The following is a 21,364-nucleotide window of genomic DNA, read 5'->3' on the forward strand; positions in this document are numbered from 1 at the left end:
CTCACCGGGTGAAGGCGAAGTACATGAGGCTGACGATGGTGAAGCTGAGCAGGGTGATGGTGTGCGGCCGGTAGAAGAAGTCGATGGTGATGTCCTCCACTTGCTGCTCGTTGATCATCCGGAAATGCATCTTGTAGTTCACATCATCTTTGCTCAGGGTCCGGCTCCCCACGCAGGACGCCATGGCCCGCCTCCCCGTCCTGCGGCGGCGGCGGCGGTCCCGGCCCGTGGAGGCTGGGACCCCGGAGGTGACGAGCCGCTGCGGGCGAGCGGCCGGACGGCGGGGCCGGGTCTGGCGCCGAGCACAGGCTGGAAGCCGAGGGAAGGACCGGCGCGGGAGGGCGGGGTCGCGGCGCCGCCAACGCGGCCTCGAGCGGAGGGGGGGCGCCGCCGGCCTTGCCGCCGCGGGTCTTCCGGGAGCCGCATCTCTGCGGACTCGCGGTGTCTTCACATTCCCGGTGGACGAGGTCTAAGGGAAGCAGCGTGGGGCAGAAGGGAAGCTGTGACCCCTGGCCGGCTCCCTCCCCTCCGCACGCCGCCCGCTCTCCCCCCGCGCGGTCTCGCAGATGGTCTCGCCCACTCCGGCCGCAGTCCACGTGGGCGAGGGAGCGCGGCGGCGCCGGCCGGCGCGCGTGAGACGCTGCGGGGCTGTCCGCCGGGCCGGGCCGGGCCGGACCAGCTTGGCAGCCACCCCCAAACAAACCGAGAGCGTGGGCCTCGCCACAGGTAAAGCGGAGCCGCGGGAGCACGCGGGGCGCGCTCCCGGTGGGGGTCGGGTCCGGACCCACCCGCGTCCAGGCCGCGACCAGGACCTCCTGGCCCTTGGTTCTCCGCGGCCCAGTCGGGAGCGATTAATTTAGTTTTAGTTTTTGTTTTTTTTTTTTTTTCCCTAGCCGACGAGACGAAAACGAAACCATGCTTGTTTGTTAGCGCTTTTTGCGAAGGACGCGGAAGGAAGCCTAGAGTATGTCAGCCGGCTTCCTGCGGAAGTTCGCTGTGGGGACTTGTTAGAATGGCCTAGGAGGGGCGTGTGGCACTCACCAGGGGCCCCTGACTACGGAGCCATCTTCACACCCACCCCTCCCCCCATCTCTTGACTTCACTTACCAGCCTTACAGACGCAGAAATCTTGAACTCTGGAAAAACAGGACTTAAGTGACCGTTCCTATACCTAGCGAAGGACTAGAGCAAGAACCTAGTATATGATGTTTTAATGGACTTGACAGGTCCTTTAGGACTTTTTTCTTTAATCTTCCTGATGGAACCGTGTTAGATTTACTGGGACCACTACGCAGGGCTTTTGTGCACGTCTGCAAATGCCTTACCCGCTTTTGAATACTGAGTCGACAAATGATTTAATCATAGTTGCAACTGACTCATTTCCATCCAACAGACTTTGGAGCAATGCAAATCCCTGGGCTAATGGGGAATAGTCCCCTGGGAGGGTGGGTCCGGAGATAGAACCCAGCCCTGCTCTGGTGAACTTCAGAACAATTCATCAATTGTTAAGAGGTATATAACAGCAATGAAATGCTGATGTAGGGAGGAGACTGCCCTTGTAAATACAAACAGGATAAACATTAATTGAATGCAGAAAAGTCTTTTAATGAATATGGCAGAATTCAAAAGTTAATTTCCGCTATATGATAGGAAAAGTATTAATTTGAGTGTGGAAAGGCTTCACAGTGAATGTGGGATTTCAGAAGTTTGCTTTGAAGTAGGATGCAATGTCTAGACAAACTTGAAGTCAAAATATTTTAAAGCTGATAGGGACCTTAAGAGTCATATTATTGTATCGATAACCTTTTCAAAAAATTGTTATTTAAAGAATAGTTATTGAACCCCCATCATGGGCCAGTTTGCCCACCACCACAAGAAATAGTCTTGTCAACTAGTACAACTGAGGTCTTCTAAGCTTCCAGTTTGCTCTCTTATGACTTTGTGTAGAGAATGAATGTTACAGGTTTGAGGGAAAACCTGACTGATGTGGCAGGTCATTTCCTATCAGAATTTAACAAAAAGCACCTATCCCACAAGGCCGTTGTGCATATCTATTTCCTTTCTGAAATCATTTCAGAATGACGATGAGACTTTCACTTTTATAAACTCTTTCAGGAGGCTTCCCTAAACTACAGATCTCTGGGAGGAGGTTAGACCTTTAATATCCAGTCTGATTCTGAGCATAAAAGAAGCTGAATTCCAATCTGTAGAAAAATCAAAAAGTTGTATGTTACAACTAATCCAGCAGAATTCATTTATATATGGATATCTAAATAATAATAATAATAGTAGTAATAAGGGAGCGCCTGGGTGGCTCAGGTCATGATCTCAGGATCCTGGGATGGAGCCCCACATCCGGCTCTGCTCAGCAGGGAGCCTGCTTCCCACCCCCCCACTGCCTGCCTCTCTGCCTACTTGTGATCTCTGTCTGTCAAATAAATAAATAAAATCTTTAAAAAAAAAATGGCTAACATTTGTGGAGGATTTTCCATATGCTGGATTCCATGCTCCGTGTTTTATGGATTATCTTATTTAACATAAAATTATATGCATCAAATCTAATCTTGTAATTAAGCTGTGTAAATATAAAGTTTCTTCATAATCTTGGAGCTTAAAGTATTAACAGCCTTTTCTTATAAAAATCTTTTTAAAAAAACTGCATCTTTGGTCAAAATATTCATATATTCTTTACTGGCTGCTTATGTATTTCTGTGCTAGTTTTGACCTTTTGTTTTTGAAGGCCTTTTCTTTTTCTTTTTTTCTACAGCCAAAAAACAGAGTTTGGCAGAATTAGTTTTGCTCAGTTCCCTTTTGAGGAACAGCTTTATCTGAAATAATCAACAGTGTTCAGCCCTGAAGATTAACCAAGAAACAATCTTCCAGATTAACAGTGATAATAATATTTAGGACAGTGATAATTCACTTAGGACAAAGTAGATTTCTTCTTGTTTTTTATTTTGTGAGTAATGCATAGACATAAAATTCATTTGCATAATTCAGTGTCTTGATCAACAGTTTGTTTCTTAAATGTCCTACAAACCAAATTTCAAGAACACTTCATTGCATCACCTTATTTCCTTTAAATATTAAACTAACAGAGATGATTGGGTTCAGCTGTAATTTAAATATTAACAGATTTTTGTTTTAAATGGTTTTCTTATACAATTGGTTTTGCTTTTTTTCTCATTGTAAAGAATCTTTATTTTTCCAGTTCAAAAGTTCCCATCCTTTGGTTTATAACTGGGATTGCCTTGTTTTTGGCTTTTCCTGTGGTTAAATAACATGGGACTACTCCAATCATCTAAGTCTATTAAACATCTTTGAATTAGAAAAAAAGATTTTCCAGTTTATTATTTTGTTTGAATACAATTCTAAACACTTCAGTCAAATAAGTTTCTCTTTTTTGATGGTTATATATTTCCTTTGTAGGCTACTTTAAGAAAAATGGCTTTGTCAGCCCAACAGATACCCAGATGGTTCAATTCAGTTAAATTGAGTAGCTTCATTATAGCTACACAACTTCGAAAACATTTCCCGAGACCAGGAAAAACACTGTTGCATGGCTTTTCTGCTCAGCCACAGATGTCTTCTGACAATTACTTTCTCCAGTGGGGATTCAAGACGTACAGGACTTCCTCCTTATGGAATAGTTCCCAGTCTACCAACTCAAGTAGGCAAGAGATTGGTTCTGCCCAAGGTACTCTGCTTCCTTCCATGAATGAACAGACACAGAAGACAGAAAACATACCCAGTTTTGATTCTGAGCTGTCTCTAGAAGGTAATTCTGGACTTCTTGAAGAGTCCCTCTTGCCCCACTTTGGTAGTTTGAGCAGGTCAATGGTTGATAGTCTGTTAGCCCATTTCAAGTCGTACTTTGTACCAAGTAAGAAAAAGAACAATGTCCGTTCTATTCATTTACTTACCTGACTGAGAAAAAAAGGTTTGTAGATTACTGTATAAAATACTGTGTTCTAGATATATATGTAATAGTTGTTTTCTAAATACTTTATTATTTAAATTATTTATAAAAAAAATTTTTAGGTGGTCATTAGGTTTACTAGGGTATAATTTATCCTAATATGATATTCCTGATTAAGATATAATTTTATCCAAGTAAAATTCGTCAGTTTTGAGTGTACAGCTTATGAATTTTGACAAACACATCTAGTAGTGTAACAGCCTCCACAACTTACAAACCCAAAACAACACAAATAGAGCACCCCAAAAAGCTCCTTTGTCACTTTTTAGTCAATCCTCTCTCCTATGCTTCCTATTCTAGGAATATTCCCATGCAGGGAATATTTTACCGCAATGAGATAATATTAGGTTAAGTAGAATATAAAAGACAGCAGGGCAAGGGGGGCAGGGCGGAAAGACTGGCTCTAAGAAATAAGGAAGGGTAGTGATTAGAAGCAAAATATAGGACAACAAAAAAAATCATAGTCTTGATTCTTTAGCTCAAGGTAGGTTACAGTTTCCAGTGTCTCCCATACCACGTTTGGTTTAAACAAAACAAAATCTCAGAATCAAGGCCCTGCTAGAGAGGGGCATGTCCACAGCGAAGGACTACAGGTGGTAGAAAGAGAATCATAGAAGTCCTTTTAAAGCGTACTTGAGAATAACTTGGAGGAGAGGGGATTGCATCAAAAGACATTTCAGGATATAATGACTCTAACTCATACAAACAAATCAGGCTGGTAGAATATGTTGTACTTTGGGCCAGTTTAACAGGGTGGGGTAAGAATCTATCTCAAAATGTATTTGAAGGTCAGTTGATCTTTTTAGAGTTCTTACCTGTTGATTAAAAGTGAATTAAAGGGAAGGAATTTAGTGTGGGATCTCCTCCTTACGAACAGAAGAACAGAAATGTACCAACAGATAGATTATCTTGGAGGAACAGTTTCTCTAAACAGTCTTAGCCTTACCTCTCCGAAGGCAGGAAATATGTGAACTTCTCAGACACTTAGTTCTGCGGTGATCCCAGGCCTTAAAAAGAAGCAAACTAGGCAAGAGGTTTAGCATTGGGCATACAGACTGGAGAGCTGACTGCCTGTCTTTCTACATGGCCGGCCTGGAAGCGCTGGACGACCTGCCTCCAGTGTCTCCATTGCAGCTGGTTTCCGAGGAGGAGGCCATTCAGATTATTGCAGACCCGGCACTGCCCCCAGACACGTACACACTCCGAGACTACGTGGATCATTCCGAGACTCTGCAGAAATTAGTGCTGCTAGGTAAGTCTCAGTAACCTACAAAGACTTCTTGAGGGTATCCCTCATTCGCTTTTTTGCCTTGCTTTGTTCAAATCAGCATTTCTAAACTTTTATCAAGATGAACAGAAGTCAAATAGTGTGAAAAGGCTTCTAGTGAAAAATCATACTCTGCTTCATCCTTCCTGAGCTTCATGCTATTCCCCAGAGGGATCTACTTAACTTTTACAGCTCTTTCTGTTTGCAGTTAATCTCTGTTTACGTAACTGTTTACAGTGCTGTTGCTTGGTTCCATCAGTTTTAGACATTGGTTGATCCCGTGTATGTACACACATACTTTCCCCCTATTCGGTTTGCCCAGTATAGCAATGGTAAAAATTTCTAGACGAATCCTCAGTCAGCGATGATATTAGGACTGTAAATATTGCTTGTTGCTCTCTGGATTGTTTTCCTTCCTGTACAACTTTTCATTTTTCCACAGTTGTTAATAGTTGTTGTTTTTCCTTTGGTTAGTTTTCTTTATTTCTAGGGCCAAATTTTCCCACATCTTCCAGTAGCCTGTCAGGACAGTGTTTCCTGCAACAAACCCTGTCAGATGAGGAATTCCTTCCTTTTCGCTACCACCTGCCACCCTTCCTCCTGGAGCCCACCGTCCCCCTAATGTAGATGGTTTCTATCTAGGCCTGCTCCATAACTGTTTTAGCTTGTTGGCTGGGAGCATGCACTTGGATCTGGATAGTTGAAGACAGCCAAGGGATCTCACTGTAGACTTTTTACTTCGTCCTGTCCTGTTCAATCCAATACCTCATTGCAGCCATCTGCTTCTCTCATCCCTGGGTCTCGCACATCTCTGACTTCATTTTCCCAGATGATAAACATCCTTTCTCCCAGGGGATTGAGAGGAAGAGGGGAGGTGAGGGATTCTTTCTCAAATTCATCTGCTTCTCTCATTTTCCACTCACGGCTGTACTTTAGGCTCTCATTTTTCACTGGAAGGTTAGGAGTATCCTAACTTGATAGTCGTTTTATCAGTAGTTTTGCCTTGATGATCTCTCAAATACCAGTTCTCTTTCTAAAATGCCAATCTGACTATGTCAGTGACTTGCTAGAAATCCTTCAAAAGCTTCTCGGGGTGTCAGAGCTCTGCCTAGTCTGGCCCCTGCTTACCTTTTCAGCTCTACTGCTTGCCCCTTCCCTCCTTCAGTGTGGCCAGCTCTGACAACTGGAAGACTTAGTTCAAGTAACTTCTAGAATGTCTTCGGTGACCCTCACAATCACCACGGCTTAGTTCCATTCTAGCACTAATAACAACATTAACAGTTGTCTACTTCCCTGTTCCTGTGCAAGTTACCCAAATGTGCAGGGAATGGCCTTTGTTCTCAAGAAGCTTCAAGTCTTCAGAAGCATCTAAATACACATTTTTAAGAATAGATGGTCTGCAGGGATGAAAGGGAAAGTGAGAAGTGCTACATAAGACATCCAAATAAGTGTTCTGTGGCTTCAGAGAGGAGAGAAAGATGATGCCTGCTACAAAGAGGAGATCCAGTCACTTTCCTTCTGGAACAGCTTTTCCAGCCTTATGATAGGTGCCATGGCAAATACAAGGTAAACAGAAGACATGGCCCCTGCCTTTAAGTAAGTTACAGCATACTTAATATGGAATATATGGAATATATAATCTGGAATATATGTTTCAGCCATTCCTTCTTTGTATGTTGATAAGTCAGCAGCACATCTTGGAAGTAACTTAAATGACAGGACCGTGGAGGAGCCTGATTTTCTTGTCAGATAGTGTTTTTGAGGACCCACGTGTCCCGGTGCCTGTCTGCTTCTCAGATCTATTTTCCGCCTTTCCCTGCCTGTTCTCTCTCCCGGGAGGCCAGCCTCCATGCACTAGAGCTCCTTTGCCAGCTGGCTCCTGGGCAGCTTCAGCCAGTGGGAGGCACTTGCGGGAGGAGAGGGAAGGCAGGTGGGAGTTTATTTTTTCCCCTGTTCCCTCCCTGCATTGGGCCCTGTAACTGCCTTGCTCCATGACAACAGCTCCTACCGAGCACCCCTTCTTAATAGCTGGCGGTTCCCTCTGGGTCCGGGTAATACTTTTTGCTCCTTGTCTGTTTAGCACTAGGGGAGCCCTTGTTCACGCTGTCACACCACTGTGTAAAGTCCCTTCATTAAAGTTCTTTTGGTTCGCACTTTCTAGGGCACAATCTGCTGCCTGCCAGACCTTGACGGAAATATGTGTAACCATAACTGAATACAGTGGTAATCATTGTAGTTACTGAAGGGATGAAAGCAACTCGGACGGCGTTCACCCAGAAGTTAGAGGCGTGGATTACTCATTTTTTATATCCCCAGAGCCTAACAGAAGTGCCTGGTCCGTACTGGGAATTCGGGGACTCTTTTTTCAAGTTAAAGAAATCTTGAGTAAGCCCAAGTGATTTGTGCTGGCAGCAGTGTGCTCTCTTGATGAGATTCTGCTCTCCGATAGCTGTTAAAAAGGCTGCTTTTCAGGATTTCTGTTTGAGCGCAGTTGGGGTGTGATGGCTCCTGCGGAGCAGGACACTGCAGCCCAGGTCAACTTAACAGGAAGTGAAATTCCAAGTCCGAATCCTGTGTGTTATTTTTAAAGCACCCCTTCCCACATTTATCACAGAGATTGGGAAATAGTTTCTGTCTGATTTATGTATCTATCCATCGAGGACTATAAGAGAAGGAACGCTCACCTTCTCTACATACCCATACCCATACCTTTTGTTTCCAGAGGTAACCCTATCACCAGTTTGTTGAATAGCTTTCCCTACCTTTTTCTGTGCAAATACACTTATTACAGAAAGCCATGCATGGTTTTTACGTTTGTATGCAGTCAAGCTTACTAATTGACAAACAGTTCTCTTCTAGTGGTTTTGGAGTTAGTACACATTTAGAGGCTTAACCTTCTGAAATTTTGTTTGAGATATAGAAGGATTTTTTTTTTATTTAAGTAAAATTGACGTATGTTACATAGTTTCAGATACACAACATAGTGATTCAATAGTTCTGTACATTACATCATGCTCACCATGATAAGCATAGTAATTGAAACAATTATTTTTTAAATGTATAGCTAGTGGACCTCTTATATTGCAATGAATGTGTATTTTTTCACCATTAATTTGAAATGCCATTATTATTATATGCTAATATTTTATTTTATTTATTTAGTTGATCCTGGATCTGTTTCTGGTCTTCATTCTGTGTCTTTGTGTATCAGTTTTTATAGTCGTAATCATCAGTGCGTGTTTAATATCAAGAAATTTGGGTTTATGGGGCACCTGGGTGGCTCAATGGGTTAAAGCCTCTGCCTTCGGCTCAGGTTGTGATCCTAGGGTCCTAGGATCGAGCCCCATGTTGGGCTCTCTGCCTAGCAGGGAGCCTGTTTGCTCCTCTCTCTCTGCCTGCCTCTCTGCCTACTTGTGATCTCTGTCTGTCCAATAAGTAAATAAAATCTTAAAAAAAAAAAGGAATTTGGGTTTAGAATTATGTTTTGATTGTTTTGATAATAATAGATGGATATAGTAATGTAAGAAATTATAATTTACTTTTCTTGTTGTGTATACCATTAAAGAAAGAATGTTTTTATTTAATTGCTTTTATACTGAAGACTTGAAAGCTGCATCTGGAAATCAGTTTGAGAGTTATTTTTCACCTGAAGAAATATTTTTAGGAATATAAAATTTAGGTCTAACCTTTAGGTATTAGGTATCTTCAAATGTTTACTCTAAAGGTAAAGAATACGCCTTTCCTGTTCATGGTTATTTTTTTAATCAGATGAAAGGGGGAAAAGTGAGAGAATACAACACTCAGTTTTGGGGCACCTGGGTGGCTCAGTTGGTTAAGCAACTGCCTTCGGTTCAGGTCATGAACCTTGCGTTGCGGGATCAAGTCCCGCATCAGGCTTCCTGCTTGGCAGGGAGTCTGCTTCTCCCTTTGACCTCTCCCTTCTCATGCTCACTTTCTCATTCTCTCTCAAATAAATAAATAAAATATATATTTTTAAAAAATGCTCAGTTTTAATGAATTTTGAATTAAGGTTACTTTGATTCCCTGCCTAATTAACATTGCCATCTAATTATATCCATAACCAGAGAATACTTTAACAACTTGCTTTCTCCCTCTTTCTTTCTCCTGTGCCTTGTCTCACTTACTTAGACTTCCTAAGATTACAAGACTATCTGAAGGTCAAATTTCTATACTTTCTGCTTTGTTTTCTATCTGAGGGCTGTGTAGGCTCACCTGTTCTCACACACACATTTCTTGAGGTCCTTCAAGGTACTTGTCTCCACGTTGAAAACCTGGAGATTACAATGAGTGAGACATAGGGTTATTTTTATTTCCCCACCAGAGGAGATCTAAACACATTTTGAAAATAATGCTTATAACTAAGGAAATGACAAACGTCAAAGAAAGTAACAATTTATTTAAAGAGTTTTTTTTTTTTACACTGTAGAATTACCCGTTAAGCAATTATTGTGGAAATTCCTTGGAGCTCATAAGCATCCTTCAAACAATATTCAAGAAACCATAGATAAAAATGATGATCCTAGCTAGATCAGTATGACTTGGTGAATTTGTTTTGGGCAGAAGTTTAGCCCCAAATGAACTGTTTTCCTCTATATGTGACTTTGACAGAAGTACTTAGTTTTCATTTTAATTTAATTTTATTTCTGCAACTAGTTTAGTTTAAATAAATTTAGAAGTTTCTGTTGGCCTATCTCAGTTCTCTTTTGGACAGGTTGTTGATCTTCACCAGTAATTCCTTGTATTTTTATGTATGAAGTTTAATGAGCTATCTAAACAGTTATCTTCAAGCACTATTTGTAATTTATTATAGGAGTGGATCTCTCAAAGATAGAAAAACATCCTGATGCAGCCAACCTCCTACTGAGACTGGATTTTGAAAAAGACATTAAGCAAATACTTATGTTTCTTAAGGATTTGGGTATAGAGGATAACCAGCTGGGAACATACCTGACTAAAAACTATGCTATTTTCTCTGAAGACCTTGAAAATCTCAAGACCAGGTAGGACTTTTACAGTGGTTTCCACATAACCCAAGAAGTGGTTATGAAGGAAACGTATGTGTAAGATATTTTTAAGTCTTAGCTGCATAAGAATCTGCTAATAATATGAAAGTTTGTTGTTATTGTCATGGACTTTCTTTGATCAGGATTAAGTATCTGTAACAGTTCTTTTATTTGACTTCTCATTTTATGTGTTCAACTTACTGCTGAGTCAATACTTACAGGGTTCTCTTCAGAAACTGGAATAAAAAATTTTTTCATCCATTAACAAATGGCTAGATTACTGAGAGTGCACTTAGAGTTATGAAAACCTGAACTTTTGTGGCTTGTTTTAATTTCTGGGCAATTTTTTATGGTTGACATCTAACATCTTCTTGGCTCATTATTCTGTAATTTGCTTAATCATTTCCACAAGTTGGCTATTTTGGTTGTTCCTTTTTTTTCTTCTTTAAAAAGTACTTTTATAAACATCTTTGTACTTCATTCAGCATTCAAAGAATTTATTAAATCTGTGAGAATCAATACAGTGAGATGAGATAGTATTGATCTGTGACATAAGACTCCTGCTAGGCATTGAGAACACCAAAGAGAACAAGACAGAGCCCCTGTCCCTAAGTTCACCTTTTGAATTTATCATCCTCCCTACTTCTCACCTCTATTCCCAGACGGACTGAATGGGAGCACGGTTCACCTTGTTGACCAAATCAAAAATGTTGGTAGTAACTTTGGCTTCTCTTCTTTTAGTATCCACAGCTAATAAATCACCTATCATTTTTTTAAAATTTCTCAAATAGTCATTCTCTTAATCTTCACTGTGAAAATCACCTTGGGTCCCCATTTCACAAGAAGATGGCTTTAACAGTTTCCTAACTGGTCTGCCTCTAGTCTTCACCCCCAGATTATTCTTACACTGATGGTGAGCCTTACTGCATATCAGAGAACTTTACAGTTTCTTGAACAACATCAGAACCCAATGCCTTGTCTGAATTAGTGGAAAAAAAAACTAAACGAGAAACTGATTCCTTGTGTTGGAACATTTTGAACTCCTGTATATGCAAGGCACTGAGCTAGACTTGAACCACAAAAGATAGATACACACACCCTCTCTCTTTATGGGACTTACCTTCTGGTATAATATAGACAGACTATTACAGGGAACAGAATGAATGATTCCAGGGAACTCAGTCTGTCATATCCAGCTCTGCTTCTTCTATCTAGAACACTGATCCCTTTCCATTCAAAAACGAGTTTGCCCTATTGTTCAAGATTTATTCAAAGGAAGTGTGCATACCAGGAGGTGGGGGATTATTGGGAGCCATTTCAGAGACTACTCTGCTAATATTGTTTTTAATTGAAGTATAGTTGACATGCAATGCTACATTAGTTCCAGGTGTACAAAGGAGTGATTGAGCAAGTCTGTGCAAGGCTATCTGTTATGCTACGCTCATCACAAGTGTAGGTACCATCTGTCACCATACAGAACTATTTCAGTACCATTGACTACTTCAGTACTACTATTAATATCCCCATTTTCCAGAGGAGGCACAGAAAGGCTTAATAATTTGCCCAAGGTGACGTGGATGGTATACATGACGGAGCTGGGATTCCGGCCCAGTTAGTCTAACTGCAGAGTTTGGGGTACTGCACCACGCTGTCTCCCTACTCTTAATTCTGTAAAGGAAACCGAAGTTGAAGGGAAGCTGAAGTTACTTGCTCCAGATCACAGATAGGCTCCTAACAACGAAAGGATATTCCCTCATAGACAGCATAGTCTAATGGTTCCTAAGTCTGGCCGACTCAAACTCTGGAACATTATTTTAATTGCTTACAATTTTTTAATAGATTTATCCACATACAGCAAAAGACAAGCTTCTACTGTAAGAGGCAAGAGTATTCTAATTTTAATTGAATTTAGCTGTTCTTCTGGTATGTACAGTAGTCTTATTTTCTAGGATTTCTATAATAGCATTAATTTCATAAACTTGTTTTCCTTTGAATGAAGAAAATTTCAAATGTATAAAAAAGTTACTTGGTTCTTTGTAAGGATATTCAAAAGGACAATCAGCATTTAATTATTTAAAAATTTTTTGACTGAGCCTTATATCTTAATTTTTTATTAGAAAAATTATGACAAGGGCACCTGGGTGGCTCAGTCGTAAACTATCTGTCTTCGGCTCAGGTCATGATCCCAGGGTCCTGGGATCGAGCCCCACATCAGGCTCCCTGCTCCGTGGGAAAGCCTGCCTCTCCCTCTCCCACTCCCCCTACTTATGTTCCCTCTCTTGCTGTCTCTCTTTCTGAGTCAAAAAAATAAAATCTTAAAAAAAAAAAAAATTATCAGAAGGTAGCAACAGTTTTGACAAAGTTTTAGTCAAATATTGATTTTTGCTGTGACCCAAAAAGGGTCGGGGGAGAAAAAGTAATCCTCTTTCCCACCTACTTATTCCTATCCCTCATCAACTTTCTGAGACCATCTGTGGAGGCAGCAACTATGATCAGGTTTTTTGTTTGACCTAAGAATGTTCTATCATATGCAAGCATGTGTGTATATGTGTGTACAAATACAAATGAACACATGTACATACAACTTGGTAACATTTATACATACTATTCTGCTCTCCACTTTCTTAACTGTATATGAGAGAGAGTTTTGTACTAGGACTTCTTCTTGTTTTTAATGCTTGTTTAGTCCATACTGTGGATTGTCCAGTCCCTCATGACAAACATGCTGGGGTGTTTCCAGTCAATACTATCATAATGAGGCTGCAGTGACTCTCCGTGTGTGTGTGTGTGTGTGTGTGTGTGTGAGTGAAAATGATATACATATATTTATCATATATATCCCATATACTGCTATGTATCTGCAGGACAGATTTCTAGGAGTGACATTGCTAGCTGAAAGGGTATGAGCATTTACAATCTTAATAGATACCGACAAGTTGTCCTTTGTAAGGTTGTTTTCCAGTTTAGGCTCCCACCAGCATTGTACAGAAGTGCCAGTTTCTCTATTGCCCTCACTAATACAGAGTCATCAGAATTTATGGTTTCAGTTCATTTTATAGATTAAAAACAATGCCTTAAAAGCCAACCGAACAAACAAACAAAAACATAATGACTCAGTGTTGTTTCAGAAATAACATTTGGAGGGTCTTTTGCAATGCTGAATTTCTATATACATTGCCTTTTCTATAAATCTCCTTTGCCATTTTAAAATTAAAGTCTTTTTCTTTCTTTTGTAAGCATTCTTATATATTTTAACAAAATTAGTTATTTCTCTGTGACATATTATAAATACTCAACACTTGTTCTGACTTTGTCAGTGGTTGGAGGGGGTTGCCTTGCATTTTAAATTTTTATATAGTTTAATTTATTGGTCTTTTCTCTCATATCCTCTAAGGGAGTCCCTTAAAGGAGTAGTAGTCACTTATAAAATATAAGCTCTGGTGGTACATGGTATAGAAATATCATAGGCCTTCAGTGTAGGCATGCCTGAGTTCACATCTCAGCCTGGTCGTTAATTAGCTAGTGGCCTAAGAGGAATTATTTAACTTCTTTGAATCTATATTTTTTTCATCTACAATGTAGAAAATTTACCTGGTTCACAGGTTATTGTTTTTGTTTTTCTGGTAAGAATTAAGACAATGTACTTGTATATTTTAGGTATTTAATAAAACTGCCTTTTACTATGTGTATAAGGTTTTAAAAACCAATAATGTTATTTCATAGTCAAACTTTCTCTTTTACTACCTTATTTTGGTTCCCAGAAACTTAGCAGGAAATTTCTCTGTTGTTAACAAAAGGCGTATTGAAAATCATAGTAAAATTTATTGACGAATATACATACTCAGTAAATTTGCTAAACTAAAACATTCCCCTCTCCATTTCAGCCATGTGTGAGGGTTTTTATAAAAAGAGTTTGGAATCTCTTATTTCCTAATTTGTGGATTTTTTTGTTCTAAGCAAAAAATTCTTAAACGGAAGCTATTGGTTTTTTTCTACAAAGTAATAAAATAAGTCAGATTAACTGAAAAGAGAACCTGTTAGTAGATTTCAGAATTATTTGGTTTCTAAGTAGAAAAGGGAACCATTCTAGAGTTGGTTGGGTGCTTGTTTTGCTTTAACCATATTTGGACCATTACTATAGAATGTTTTTATTTATCCTTTTTTTTGTTACTTTGGAAAGTAGCATGACTTTAGTGAATGTTAATCATACGTACATGTACTTTTTGTTTATTTCTCTAGAGTGGCTTATCTGCAGTCAAAAAATTTCAGTAAGGCACATATCGCACAGATGGTCAGAAATGCGCCATTTTTGCTGAGTTTTTCAGTGGAGAGATTGGATAACAGATTGGGATTTTTTCAGAAAGAACTTGAACTTAGCGTGAAGAAGGTAAAGAAAACAGGAGAATTTATATTTTCCCATGTGCGCTCCATTTAGTAACTTAAATCTCACGTTTCTCACAGATCCCTGGCCCAAATGAATTCTACAAATGCTTGGTGTTTTTGTATAAGAATGAATTACCCTACTAGGTTAAATATATAACTGTATCATTTTATAATATTCCATCAAGTTAGTGCCTTAAGTTTTGTTTTCAGTATTTGTTTTTTTCTCAAACAGTTTTAAGTTTATGTATTTTCAGGGTTCCTGAATTCCTGAATTCTTTCTGAATTGCTCATATTTTGAGTTTTAGATTTGTGTTCCAAATAATGGCTTATTTTCCCAAACTAGTTGAATGTGCATGTATAGTAATAATGATTTTTTTTTAAATAACTATAGACTAGAGACCTGGTAGTTCGTCTCCCAAGGCTACTAACTGGAAGTCTGGAGCCTGTGAAAGAAAACATGAAGGTAGGTCAACTTTAAGATTTTCAGAAATCAGGGCGCCTGGGTGGCTCAGTGGGTTAAGCTGCTGCCTTCGGCTCGGGTCATGATCTCGGGGTCCTGGGATCGAGTCCCGCATCGAGCTCTCTGCTCGGCGGAGAGCCTGCTTCCTCCTCTCTCTCTCTCTCTGCCTGCCTCTCTGCCTACTTGTGATCTCTCTCTGTCAAATAAATAAATAAAATCTTAAAAAAAAAAAAAAAAAGATTTTCAGAAATCAGCTTTCTTTAAGTGCTTAAGAGGATAGATTTTGCTTCTGTCTTCTTAAAGAACACTAGATTGTGAAAGAAGTTATTTCTGGAAAGATGGACCTAGGAAATAAATAAATATCAAGCAAGCAGTTTATTTTAGTTAGTATGTTCACATGTTGAGCAGGTATTAGGTGCGGAAATCACCTTGTAGACACTGATACCAATAATCCTGGAGTAATGCATTAGGTATCCGGGTGATGTCTGGGAACTACGTCTGTTACCCAGTGTGAGATCCTGGCTTTATGTCACCTCGGTGGGAGAGGAGATTTAGAGGCTGGATCCAGAAGACCTGCAAAGAAGACTAGTGGCCAGCACATTGCTCTCCTTAGAACTGTGCCCACTGCCCATTCTAGTTCCCTCACAGGATGTACCAGACACTTGTTACTGTCCTTCCTCCAAGAGAATAGTATTAGGCCAAAGGCAGCTGACTAGTTAGTATACAAAGCTGTAGTGGTATTTGAAATTATGATAGAAGGCCTGTTTTTCTGAGGTGCTTGAAGTATTTCATGTCCAGTTGTCCGTCTGGCCCTGCACTGTGCTCTCATGGGTCTTACCATCCAGCGGGGGCACAGCGTGCGGAGTGGGGAAAGCAGTGGATTGGTAGGGGAGCAGAGGACCTAACTACATATATGGGTGTTTAGTTTTACCATCTCTGTGTGGAATGTTGACATGTTTTTCCAGATAACATGTATGTGAGTGTTCTGGGGAGCAGAGGCTCAAAAAAACGTGCTGACAGTCTTAACGGCTGGTCTGTGGTATAGGGCCCATACAGATAGCCTGACCAGGACTTCCACATCCACCATCATTCTGTTTCATCGTTATGGTAGGGCCTTTTGGTGATCTTCATGATGATCACCATGCTATGAGGGTTCATCTCAGGAAAGGGGCTTGAAATTCAGGTTACCCCAGAAGCACTGGGGTGCCCATGGGACCCTTGAGGGCACTGGCATAGCTCTTTCCAAATTTTAAAGTCCTCATTCCAGTTTTGAAAGAATCAGTGTGTTCTCTGGCATATTGCCAAAATAACTGTTTCCGTTTGTGATTCAAGTAACTCTACTTTCTTATAGGTTTATCGTCTTGAACTAGGTTTTAAACGTAATGAAATCCAACATATGATCACCAAAGTCCCAAAAATGTTGACTGCAAATAAAAGGAAACTGACCGAGACTTTTGACTATGTGCACAATGTGATGAGCATTCCCCACCACCTCATTGTCCGCTTCCCACAGGTAACAGGTGCACAGCTCTCTCTGGGAGCTCTCATTGCCCTTCATCCAGAACTGCTCTCTGTGGGCATTGTGCTGTTCCACTGAGAAGATGACTTGCTGTTTGGGAAGGAACTGGACCAAAGATAGTCTGGTTCTGAGGCTGACAGTTGTAATAAGGTTGTATTTCTTTTGCCCGTCTTTTAAATCAAGAACACATCTAGCAGAAGCTGTTGAGGGATCACTTGTGAAAAGTTCACAACTTCTAGGGCACACGTGTACATCTCCGTCGGAGACACAAATGACGAGTCTGTTGCCCGATAGTTGTTACCTACTGCTCATCCTGCCTAACATATTCCCAATTGTGTTTTTCTCCATTTAAATTGGAAATACATCACTTCCCTTAAAGGTCCTTTCAATTCTATTTGTACTTTTTAGTCACAGTCTATGTATATGCCAGTCTATCTATATCCATCAGTTAGGGCTGCCTGGGTGGCTCAGTTGGTTAAAGTGTCCGACTCTTGGTTTTTGGCTCAAGTCATCATCTCATGAGTCCTGAGAGTGAGCCCCACTGGGCTCTGCAGTCAGCAGGGTGTTTGCTTGGGCTTCTCTCCTTCTGTCCTGCCCCCCCCATCACAGTCCTCTTACTGTCTCTCAAATGAATAAATAAATCTTTTAAAATAAATAAATAAAACCACGAGTTAATGAGCCATATTATAATGATCTCCTACAAAGGCATGAAACAGTTTGTTTGCCACTGTGCCAAGCCACATTTATATTTTACAAGCTCATCAGACTTTGCTGTTCTTTAGCAAGTGACATTATCCGCTTGTTCACAATATGTTAATTCTTTGAAAGCAGAGATCCTGTCTGATTTATACACTGCTGGATTTTCAGTGCCTAGAGCTATACTGGGATATTTAGTAGATATTTGCTGAACAAATGAATGATTGAATTTCATTAAAGTCATCCTTTTTTTCCTGTTTGCCATGTGAATAGACATTCCATATTCATATTCATATACTGGATAGATGAAAGATTGAATTTCATTAGAGTGATCCCCTTACTCTGTTTGCTACATGTGTTCTTGATACATGATAGGCAAAAGAAATACAACTTTAATATAACTCAGAACTAGATTGAATTTGGTACAGTTCCTTCATAAATAGCAATGTTTATTTACCTATCATACTTCACTATGAATAGGCCCTTAATAGAGAGTTTTTCTGTTTCATTAAATGTATATGTATTCATTATTAAAAGTGCAGTGGTACAGATGTGGCTTTTTGGAATAATTGTAAAGTAAGTGGTCTTCAACTAAAAAGCAGGAACAATTAGTTTTCCCCTGGGCTGTTGGATAATTCGGTGACAAAGCATAATAAAATAATCTGGTTTGGGGATACAAAAATCAATCAGACATGGTATGTATTCTTGTGGAATTTGTAATCTAGTGTGGGAGACAAGTTTCTAAAATGTAGTTGATTTACATAATGTTAGAGTCTTAACCAGATAGACTTAAGTCTAAGTCTACCTTAATCTAGACTTAGATAAGTCTTAACCTTACAAGAGCTTATTAATTTAATTTAGAAGAGGTAGGAAAAAATCATAGAAATAATGGAAGCTACTAAGTGATCACTGTGTACTAGCCCTGCCTTTACTGCTTTACTTGTATTAATTCATTTAATCCTGACAACCACCATATGAGATGGGTACTATTATTATTCTGATTTTACAAGTGAAGAAAACATAAAAGGATTGTCCAAAGGTTACCGAGGTAACAAGAGACAAAGCCAAGATTAGAACTCTTGTCAGTTGAGTTTAAAAATCCATGCTCTTAACAAGGATACGCTACCACTCTAAGAACCGACATTTGAGTGGTCAGTAGAATGAGTGGGGTCTCAAAGATGGACAGAAACTTTCTGAATAGAGGAAACTATAAACTTGACCAGATGGAGCAAAATCATTTCTTTAAAACACACAGACTCTTAGGCACCCAAACCCTTGCTTCTGGAAAGCCCAGTTATAGAACTGGGACCTCCTTATTGGGATTCTCAGACTTGTAGGGGTCTGGCTAATATTATTTTTAAAAAACTAATGGAAAAATACATTAACTGACAGGACTGTGGGGCAACTGATAGACTTTAAATTTTTGGCTGGTGCTTCAAAAACTTAGTGGTATGAAATGAATTTTCTCTTACAAATAAAAATTCTGGTTGGCCTGTTTCTGACTCCTTTTAAAAGTTGCTGCCACTCACACTACCCTTAGGAGTTTTAACCGCAAGATAGATAAGACATGCTTTCCCTAGTGGCTCCCCTAGGGGCCTGCCCTTGTTCATTTCATTCTGAAATGAATGTTAGAGGGAGCAGGTGGGAATTTTACCAAAATAAGGAAGCTTCACAGATTGTGAAATCTTGCAAACTTTTCCGTGCCGATAGACCTTGATTTCTAACTTTGGTTATCAAACTCGGCAGTCATTAGAATCACCTGGAGAACCTGTGGGTCCCATTCAGAATTTCTGATTAAGTATTTTGGGGGCAGGGCTTGAGGATTTGCTATCTTAATTTCTCCTCCATCTGGATTAGCCAATGTTCTTTGCCTACAATATAGCCCTTAATTACTTTATAATTGTTCTGTTAGTTCTTTTTAATCATAGTTTCTTAGCAGAAGCTTTATCATAGTTACAGAGCATGTAGTCAATGCTTTATAATTGTTAAGTAATTAAAATTTTTAGCCAAATAAACATTTTAATAGTTCATCTTTCAGTGCATAATGTTTTTGTTAAAAACTTTTTTTTTCTTTTTTAGGTATTTAATACAAGGTTGTTTAAAGTCAAAGAAAGGCATTTGTTCCTTACCTATTTAGGAAGAGCACAATATGATCCAGTAAAACCTAACTACATCTCTTTGGACAAGTTAGTGTCTGTACCTGATGAGATATTTTGTGAAGAGATTGCCAAAGCCTCAGTACAAGACTTTGAAAAATTCTTAAAAACTCTTTAGTTTTTGATGATGTAAAGCTATAATAATGTAAAATGAATGTATATATGAATGAATGATACATATTTTTAAATAAATGCCTCAGGCCTCCACTGATCCTGGAAAAAAATTTCTTAATATTGTGTATTCGGGCACACTTGTGGCACATCTTTCTAACAAGTTCCTAGTGACTTAATTTTTCTTCAACTTGACCATTTCCTTCCTTCTCAAGGAGGACAAAACAAACCACAGCAAGTGAGAGAAGGAGTCACTTTCCTATGGGTGGGCATACTGTCCTGCTGGTGAGGATGAGGACAGAGGTTTCCCTCTGTAGTTGTAGGCCTTCTAAAGTGGTTTCATCACAAGACCTCTTTATTTGCTTTGAAAGCTTACTAGAGTTTCTGGAGCATGCTGTTTTATTATTTACTTAATAGTTACTATCCATGTAGATCATGCTACAAAATGCATTCCATTTTGGATGATCTGTATCTGTATCTTCCTGAGTATAGATACTCAGAGTTGCTCACAGTTGGCTGCTGAGAACTGGGAAAAGAAGAGGGTTTGGGGGGACAGGGGGGTGGGCAGCTGTGTGAAGATAAGGGCAATGAGATATAGCAAAAGGTCATAACAAACCTCTGACTTATTGCCAGTATGCAAAGATATACAGCATGAACTGATACAGACTTGTAATCCTGGGCCAATAATTTAACCTCTGGGTCAGATCCTTGTTTGTAAAACAAGGCATTGTGACTTAAGCTATCTGCCTTGGGATCACAAGCTTGGGTGGGTAATTAACAGTGGTGGCTTCCAGTGAACCACCCCAGTGTTTGTACTCCTTGTCCCCTTCCACACTGACTCTGGGCTAATGGGATCTGGTCCCTGAAACATCAAGTAGAGGCTAGATACATTCTGCAATATTGGGACTTGTCCTCTTGAAACATTTGCTGTCAGAACCCTGAGCCACTATGCAGAGTGGTCGGGTGACCCTCGGAGAAGTGATGTGGAGAGAAAGAGGTGCCTGGCCAGACGTCAGCCATTCCAGCCATCCCAATGGAGCACCAGACAGGTGGGGGAAGAAGCTATCTTAGACATTTCAGCCTCAGCAGATACAACATGGAGCAGAGCTATCCAGCTGAATTAAGAACTGGGATAAAAAAGTGTTTTTAAAACACTAACCGGGAGTAGTTTGTTGTACACTGGGGTTCTGTGGTGTGCTGTAGGTTGGGAAGGCTCATAAACTGAATCTGTAATTGATCAGGTTCTTCCTGTTAGGTATTTTATTGATTTGCCTGACAGGCATTTGAGTTCCTAAAATGCAGTGGTGAGTGTGGCATAGATATGGGCCTTCATGGAGTTCTCTAATGGATGAGATCAATACACAGGAAACAAGATTCAGCTAAAAAGGCATGAAAGCATCCCAACTGGTCTTTTTATGGCTCCAAACCTCATTTTGCCTTTCTTAACAAACCACTTATATCAGCCAGAATAGGCTACAATGAACAGTTCTAAAACCTTAAGTAGTTTTCTAAAGATAGTATTCATTTAGAGAGAGTGAGCACGAATGCTAGTGGGGAGGGGCAGAGAGATAAGGAGAAGCAGACTCCCCACTGGCCAGTGAGCCTGGTGCGGGATTCCATCCCAGGACTCTGAGATCATGATCTGAGCCCATGGCAGATGCTTAAGCAACCGAGCCACCCAGGAGCCCCAAACCATAAGTGGTTTAAAACCACAGAAGTTTTTTTTGTTTGTTTGTTTTGCTTTTTGTTTTTTTCATCTCATACATGTC

General features: G+C 40.0%; 2 protein-coding genes and 1 long non-coding RNA gene across 6 annotated transcripts in view; 2 read left to right on the plus strand and 1 right to left on the minus strand.

Annotated features, from left to right (window-relative positions):
- Positions 1–188, minus strand: part of PTDSS1 (phosphatidylserine synthase 1) — a 62,009-nt gene extending 61,821 nt beyond the window's left edge. Inside the window, exon 1 of the mRNA XM_082722828.1 lies at positions 6–188. Coding sequence (XP_082578954.1) covers positions 6–184 — 179 coding nt within the window. The 5' untranslated portion in view covers positions 185–188. The remainder of the gene's footprint in view (positions 1–5) is intronic.
- The window catches only part of LOC309860595, a 961,417-nt gene that overhangs the window by 287,841 nt on the left and 652,212 nt on the right, over positions 1–21,364 (plus strand). The window lies entirely within an intron of this gene.
- MTERF3 (mitochondrial transcription termination factor 3) lies at positions 567–19,643 on the plus strand (the record flags this gene model as incomplete). Of its 4 annotated transcripts, XM_082722826.1 has the most annotated exons (10): positions 622–726; positions 894–1,120; positions 2,768–2,959; positions 3,430–3,778; positions 5,079–5,231; positions 10,078–10,267; positions 14,510–14,657; positions 15,045–15,116; positions 16,465–16,626; positions 19,408–19,643. In XM_082722826.1, 7 exons carry the CDS (start codon positions 3,445–3,447, stop codon positions 19,600–19,602), a joined length of 1,254 nt encoding a protein of 417 aa, XP_082578952.1. In that variant the 3' UTR covers positions 19,603–19,643. The 4 variants fall into 4 exon arrangements, with proteins under 4 accessions (XP_082578950.1, XP_082578951.1, XP_082578952.1 ...); XM_082722824.1 differs by lacking the exon at positions 2,768–2,959 and having other exon boundaries at positions 567–726; positions 894–964; XM_082722825.1 differs by lacking the exons at positions 894–1,120; positions 2,768–2,959 and having other exon boundaries at positions 601–726.

Source organism: Mustela nivalis, assembly GCF_964662115.1.
Source record: "Mustela nivalis genome assembly, chromosome: 2".
NCBI lineage: Eukaryota > Metazoa > Chordata > Mammalia > Carnivora > Mustelidae > Mustela > Mustela nivalis.